The sequence below is a fragment of the Coptis chinensis genome, chromosome 8, assembly GCF_015680905.1.
Source record: "Coptis chinensis isolate HL-2020 chromosome 8, ASM1568090v1, whole genome shotgun sequence".
In the NCBI taxonomy this organism is placed as follows: domain Eukaryota; kingdom Viridiplantae; phylum Streptophyta; class Magnoliopsida; order Ranunculales; family Ranunculaceae; genus Coptis; species Coptis chinensis.
Genome location: NC_141463.1, coordinates 14323151 through 14331046, shown reverse-complemented (window position 1 = coordinate 14331046; position 7896 = coordinate 14323151). Strand labels below are relative to the sequence as shown.

Here is a 7896-nt window from a genome sequence, read left to right as displayed (position 1 = left end):
AAAATCATTACCCATCTATTAACCACAAATAAATAAGCCTACCTAGATGATGAGTATGAGAAATAGGATAAAGTGCAGAAAAATGAAGAGAAAAACCTTGTCACAAATCAGAATCAGTTACCTGCTTCAGAAGAAAAGAAAAATAGAAATAGAAATATGTTTCCAAAAATCAAAAGAAATATCAAGGTTAGAATTCCCCCCAAAAATCAAATCAAAAGGGAATACAAAAGCTTGAAAAATCCAAGTATGGAAACCCATGTTAGAAGCAGGAAAGAAAATAAGGATTCTCTAGTATAAATATCTCGAAGACTTTATTCTCTCATACTTATCATTTTTGAATTTTCCATTCCAGTTTCTTTTACACTACCTTCTAAGCCCCATAACACCTAATAAAGACCTCTAGCTCAATTAGGAGTAGGATAGTGTGATAATAAGTAGTAGTTGTGATTTCTCGACCTCGACTCCTCTGACTGTCATTGAGTATGTGAGGAAACGTGTTCCCACTGCACACTAGAGATAGCAAAACTTGAGTGGAAAAATAAGAGAGAAATTGTGTTTCGACACATACCTGTGAGAACCTATTTAAGGACGCTATCCAAAGGATCCAGAAACGGCCCTGCTCGTACATTTCATTTTAAGATCACTGCATGCATGCTCATAAGTACGCAGATGTTTTGATTATTATATGTATATTAACTTGAAATTTGAAAGAATTAAATCCTTGTTTCCCCCGCTAGTGAGATGTCTAGATACCTGAGATTAATTAAGGAAACAAGCCTTTAATACTGAGTCGTTGTAGTATAAATGAAGTTTGTGAGTATTTTCTCTGGAAAACTCTCACGATGCTATAACTCGTCCACTAGGGAATTCCTAGTGGTTCAAGGCCTTGTTGCATACGGTCAATACAACCGCACTCTGCGAAATGTGACTTAGCTTAAGACAACACTTTTTTGGCCACTTATCATTTTAATGTCTCTTCTTTGCTTGAGGACAAGCAAAGTGCTGTTTGGGGGTGGTGTGATAAGCACCCAAAGCTGTAATATTAAACCCCAAGAGACATATCATTTTGGTCGATTATGTATTTAATAATCATGTAATAATTGTATTAGTTAACATGAATATAATGATAAAAATACATCAAAGTACGGGAATACCGAAATATTTGAAGTTTCCCACTCAACCCCAGTGAAGCCCAACAAAGCCTGACTAGAGCCGAAGTTTCCAAAAGAACAAAACCAGTGCAGAACGGGCCCATATATAAAGAAACAACAAACTTCCGAAGCTCACATCTGATAAATCTAGATGCCGACGTTGGCTAGTGAACTGCCAGAGCGACCAGGGCGACAAACCCTATGCAAAGACAGAAAATTGTAAAAATGCCAAAATCAGTGCCGCCACTGGACACATTAAGTGGACCCACTCGGTGGGCCCAAAAGGCATGACGAGTTAGCATAGGCAGATGGCAAGAGATGGTCACAAAATTGTGCCACCTTGCAATATGAGAAGACACGTACCAATTCAAAGCAGGTGGTTTGAATTGAAATTGGCTAAAAGACAAAACACAAAAGGACAAAACATTAAATGAAAGTTTTGTTTCGTAACAAAACTTTGGATCAAATTAATATTCAAAGTTTTGAATGTCTCAATTAGAAAACAGACGAAACCCAATTAAAGGCTTCACGAAACCCAATTAAAGGCTTCACGAGAGATCAACCTTCAGCATTCTATGCTTTAGCTATACATTAGTTTTACTTTAACATCTGTAGTTTCATTCCAAAGACTTAAACTCGTCATTTTTCATTCCAAAGCAGCTTAAAATACCGTAGTTATTTTACCCTTAATAACTGATCATTTCTTTTCTAGTTTAATTCCCGTCCCGCATTTATTTTACTTAATGTATACGACAAAGTTTTATTATTCCTTCAATGACCATGAGCTAATCCCCCTCGGGGTTATCTATGTTTGCTTCGTGTGAGAATCCGGATTGACTCTTTAATATTCTAGAATCACTGCTTAGGAATTAGGCATAGATTAGACATCCGGTCCCAAAATGACTGAGACTGTACAAATTTGGAGTGCTGATGCTCCAGAATAGTCTCGTGCGCGACCCAAAATGTCTCACGCGTGACTCGATGGTATCAGACAACTCTCCAATTTGTCCAACTGATGTGGAATCGAGCCAGGACCTGAAATGATATTCTAGAGATGAAATATTAGTTCAATTCCTTATGCTAGTGCGATGCGACTCAGAGATGTGGGCATGCGCTAGGGATCAATACTCGACGTCGTCTCTGAACACGAGACAAATTAGAGATGTAGTGATATGTTAATATAAACTGTTGAAAAATGATTCTTGCATGAGTATGATTAACCCTCTCCCTGTTTCTCTATCTTTGTTTACCTACATCAAAATCACCGTAGTAAGTTACATTATTTGCATTACCGTTAATTTAATTAAAACCAACTAAAAACCTAAAATCCTACTCACCAAAAGTTGTAATTCCAGTTGTGAACCTTTTCCGAGCCCTAAGGTTTGGACGATCCCTTACTCGACCTATCCTACCAAATCCACGTGAGTAAGGTAACTTGACTAAAACGGACGACTAAACGGACTTTGGACTTTGGACTTTGGTCTTCGGACTTCGGACTTTGGACTGTGGACCTCGGACTTAATCAAGAAAACCAATAAATGTACCAAATTAAACGGTTTTATCAATTGGCCTCGCGAACGATTCATCCACAACTATATTTTCTAACACTACTCTTGTTGAGTCCATATCAGAGTAAACCTTTCTTGGAACCTCAATAACCACATGCCAATCAAGATTGAATGGGTCTTTAGAGTAAAAGACCTTGGATACATGCTCAGTAAGAATGAATGGCTCGTCATTCATTTGAGATGAACCAAGCATATTGGATAGATTGACCAACAACAATTTTGACTCGTTATCCACCTTTACACCATTTGGGAGCTTAACCCAATCGCACTTGAATAACACTGGTTTGTAATCAGTATTTGGGTACTCCAATTGAACAATTTTCCTAAGAACACTGTAGTATTCAGCAGATGCTTCTATAGGATTTTTATCCTTAGCACTCGAGCGAAAGGTAGTTGGGCACTTGGTACAAACTCCACTATTTTGGTTTCTTCTAATCAACTCATAATCTTTGGTGACAAATAAAAAACCATTGACTACATACTTCTCATATGTTATAGCAAAACGTGCTGGTCCCCTTGCTATTTCTATAAGCTCGTCATCTTTCGGGTTTTGAACATCAAGTTGTCTCCTTAACCATGGCATGAACTCATCTTTTTCAGGTACTTTGAACTGGCCAGACTTTCTTCCTGTGGTTCTCTTGCAAACCTCGAGGAAGTTATTGTACTCTCTGTTCAATATCATTAATAAAAGCACAATAAATAATATAAAAATCTCTATTTGGTAATTGAAAAATACATACACGTAAACTACAATAGACTTACTTCTCCCACATTTCATACTTTGGATGACTTTTCAATATCCACTTTCGTGCTTGCTCCCACTCAACACCCTCTAAAAGGTAATGTTTACTTGGACCAAGAGGACCTACTTCATCAACTTCATCGAGCAAACTAGGAGGCATTGTTATCTCAAAACCCTCGGTCCACTCTTCTAGCTTTTGAAGGAGGCCACCCCCTCCTTCATATCCTCCACAGTATATCATTGTCTCCTCATTCAAGTATCGCTCCACAATGCAACCTTCTGGGCGTGCTTTATTCGTAACATAATCCTTGTACTGCTTCATTAACCTTTAAATAACAAAACTTAAATAGAAAGTACGAGAAATAAAACCAAATAATCATGTGAAAAGTTTTTGATCTAAGTATACCTTTCAAAGACATACATCCATCGATAGAACACTGGTCCTAACAAGCGGGCCTCATAGGCTAAATGAATGGGAAGATGCATCATTATGACAAAAAGCAATGAAGGACACATCTTCTTAAGCTCACATAAGGTTCTGGCCATACCAATCTCAAGTATAACCAAAGAATCAACATCAATTCTTCTCGAGCATAAAGCACGAAAAAAAGTACAAAAACTCAATATAACAGCCCAGGCCTCCTTCCGATCTTTATATGCGTGTTGGATCAATACATGAAGCAAATGTTGCATTAGAATGTGATAATCATGAGACTTCATCCCTTTGAGTTCCATGGACCCCTCCTTGACAATAATCCTCCAATTGCTACTAAAACCAACAGGTACGCGCATGTTTCTTAAGGTGGTAAAAAATAAAGACTTCTCGGCAGGTGTAAGACAGAACAGTCCACGGTTTTTACGATTATTGTATGTCACCCAATACTTCTTCTTTATCCCTAAAAGTTTCAAGTCTTTGCGTGCATTGAGATCATCTTTGGTTTTTTTCGTGCCCAATATCAAAGCAATAAGAATTTCACATACGTTCTTCTCAGTGTGCATCACATCAATGTTATGAGGAATGGGGAGTTCTTCCCAATATGGAAGAAGTTTAGAAAATATTGACTGCTTCAAAAAACTAGAATCACTGTCCACATCTTCCCCAACCACATCTTCCTCATCCTCGGAGTCACCACCTCCCCGTTTCCTTTTCTTTAACTTTCCCCATTTCACTTTGAGATTCTGAGTTAACTTTTTAACCTTCTCCCCAGACAAATGCAAGGGTTGTGACCTGAGCTATTCTTCCTTGTTGAAAGTAGATTCTCTCACATCAAGTTTATTTGGATCTAATTGCAGCAAAAATCGTCTATGACCAAGGTAAACATTTTTTCTCCCATGAACAAGTCTCACAGTAGATGTATTTAGACCACAAGGGGGACAAGCATATCTCCCCTTAGTCCTACATCCAGAGATGTTCCCAAAAGCTGGGAAGTCGTGAATTGTCCATAAGAGAACTACACGCATATTGAAGACATCACCCCTATTAGCATCTTTGACTAACACTCCTTTATCCCACAAGGATTGCAATTCATGGACCAACGGCTGTAAATAAATATCTATATCATTATCAGGTTGTCGTCGTCCCTCAATGAGCAGTGCTAGCATAGTGAATTGTGGTTTCATACATAGCCAAGGAGGGAGGTTATATGTGACACACATCACTAGCCAAGAACTATACGATGTGCTTTGCATTCCAAAGGGGTTGAACCCATCAGTGGCAAGGCCCAATCAAACAGTACGTGGCTCGAAAGAAAAACTTGGGTATGTCCTATCAATGTGTTTCCAAGATGATGAGTCAACTGGGTGACCCAACTCACCATCCCCCAATCTATTTGTGGGATGCCAACACATATCTTTGGCTACCCAACCGACACCGTACATTCTTTTCAACCTATCCCCAATTGGAAAGTACCTCAACTGCTTCGCAGGTAGTCTTACACGGTTTTCTCTCTCCTCAATTGTTGCAATTTTATATCTCGACACCTTACAAGTAGGACATTCTTGCAACAATTCATTTTTCTTCCCCCAATATAAAATACAATCATTTGGGCATGCATCGATCTTCTAATAAGTTAGCCCCAACTCCTTAACTAATTTTTCAGATCGATATGTGTCTTTCAGAACTTTATTATCCGCCGGTAATGCTGCCTTAAGTAACTGAAGCAACTCAGTAAAACTTATGTCAGACCACCCACGTGTAACTTTGATTCTAAACAGCTTTATGACAAACCTTAAGACAGTGAAATTCTTGCAACCAGGATACAAAGCACTCATGGCTTCTTCAAAGTTCTTATCTGACAATATTGATTCAGCATCAGCAATGCCTGGTGCCTCTCCATTATCAACTCTGAGACCTCCAAGAAATGAATCTAACTCTTCACCACCAAATTCTTCTACCACGGTAGTAAATGCATCATTTATATTCATCTCATGCAGATTAGAGTTCCCATGGGACTCCACATTCGGATCATGTCTTTCTTCACCATGAAATATCCAGTGTAAATATGTTGGGTTGAATCGGTTTTTATAGATGTGATATCTCATGAGTTCGTAGGTTTTTGTTTTCCCTCCATTTTTACACACACGACAAGGACACAGAATTAAGAGCTTGTTACAGTAGTTTTTTACCACAAATTCCATAAAATAGTTTACTCTATTTATAAAGCGGGTGTCATGGTAGTCTAAATTGACCCAACTACTTCTATCAGTTGGAGAAAACCCCTCCATGACGTATCTACAAATAAACAAGAATCACACAAGTTCAAAACTTCAAACTATATACAAGATAAATAGCATGATCCATTCATGAATAAACCTATCCCAAACCCCCATCTCAAGCAAAAAATGTCTTACCAAATTAACAAAATCTCTAAAAATGAATTATTTTTACCGGACTAGCAAAAATCACATAAATATGTATTTAAAACCTAAGCAATTTGTAATGAAAAAAAAAATTGTAACAGATAAAGCAAAAGAGACAGTAACCAAAGAAATATCAATGTGAATCCATTTTTGAAATAAATAAATGTGTGTAATATGCTCAAACTAAGAAAACTAAAACTCGGCCATCTAGGGAGGTCACATTGATTAGAAAAAAATATATATTAAGAGAGCATATCCAAATGAGCTAAATTGAAAATTAAATAAACCCATTTCACATAGTTGTTTTATTCACTCATACAACCAATAACAAAATACATTTAATAGTTTGACATCTCGCCTCCGTAGTAAGTAAAACACTACAAGAGAACCCTATAAGCATTGAGGTGTACCTTCTTGTGCTGAAAAAAATGCGTAACAATTAAATATGTTTCTATCTATATGTTTCAAACCAACAAAGAATCAATAATTTAATAGTTATATATTAATACTATATATAGTTAGAAAAAAAAATTGTTCTCTAAAAAAACATCCATGAAACAAACAGTCAAGGAAAAACACTCAAAAGCAGTAACATGGCAGTAACATGATCAAAACTTAACAAACTTCAACCTTATTTTCATCACAAACTAACAGTACCATCTTTAATTATCAGCAAACCATCAATCATACAAGTTAAAATAAGCACTCAAATCTCAAACCGAACTAAACCAGTGAGAACAGCAACATCCACATATAAATAAATCAAATAAATGAAACCCAATTAACTAACAGTGAAAAAACAAAAACCCAACTTAAAAAAATACTAACTTTAATCTAACGTACGTCAAATATCAAACTACAACTTCAACCAGTTTGTTGGTGGTACGTACAACACACTTAATTCCAAAGTGAAAATCGTATGTAAGTTGAGATGGAAAAGAGGAGTTTTGATTACCGATAGTTTGAAGATAAAGTTGAAGGCAATGAAGACCAAGAGTTTGATTTTGTGTATTTAGTTCAACTTGGTATGACATCAACCTTCAATCACAAGACCTTCTGCAGACAATTGTTAATTGGCGGGAACTATGGTCTGCTGAATACTACAAACTTCGTCCCCAACCCAGATTAGTATAAGTATGTCATTGCCTCATTGGAGTGAAACCTTGTCTTTTTTTTTTTTTTTTTTTTTTGATAATAAGTGAAACCTTATCTTAATCAAGTCATTTGCATGTAAGATATCTACTATTGCTGTTTTGATTCCCAATACCTCTTTCTTCCCCTATTAGTGCTCTTCTTTGCCACAAATTAATGGGGAAGAATGTTCTTCGGACTACTCATAATGGCTCCCCTCACTTGTGCGTGTACTCTCATTGTTCCAGGACCAAGGTATAGTTTTAATATTTATGTTTATATACAGGTATTTGTCTTTTTTCCATCCAGTTGTTTGGACCAAAGCCCGCAAAAGAGGATAGAAGGATAGAGCAGAAGAGACAAAATAGACTTCGTCCCGGGGCGATGGATTACGCCGTCGGGCGCGATTGATTCGGCCTCGAGATGCATGGATCGTGCATCCAGA

General features: G+C 37.2%; 1 protein-coding gene across 1 annotated transcript; it reads right to left on the bottom strand.

The window, feature by feature from the left end:
* Window positions 1-2699: 2699 nt before the first annotated feature.
* Window positions 2700-5063, bottom strand: LOC147480107 (uncharacterized). Its single transcript, XM_086578559.1, has 4 exons — window positions 4728-5063; window positions 3868-4658; window positions 3482-3787; window positions 2700-3387 (listed from the first exon to the last, which is right to left on the bottom strand). Exons 1-4 carry the CDS (start codon window positions 5061-5063, stop codon window positions 2700-2702), a joined length of 2121 nt encoding a protein of 706 aa, XP_086434685.1.
* Window positions 5064-7896: the final 2833 nt, after the last annotated feature.

Excerpts from the sequence above, each read along its gene's own strand:
- LOC147480107 (XM_086578559.1), bottom strand. The coding sequence starts at position 5,063 with ATGCTAGCACTGCTCATTGAGGGACGACGACAACCTGATAATGATATA. Across the intron at positions 4,659-4,727 it reads TAGATCCAAATAAACTTGAT|GTTAAAAAGTTAACTCAGAA; the intron begins GTGAGAGAATCT and ends TCTGGGGAGAAG. Across the intron at positions 3,788-3,867 it reads TGGATGTATGTCTTTGAAAG|GTTAATGAAGCAGTACAAGG; the intron begins GTATACTTAGAT and ends TGTTATTTAAAG.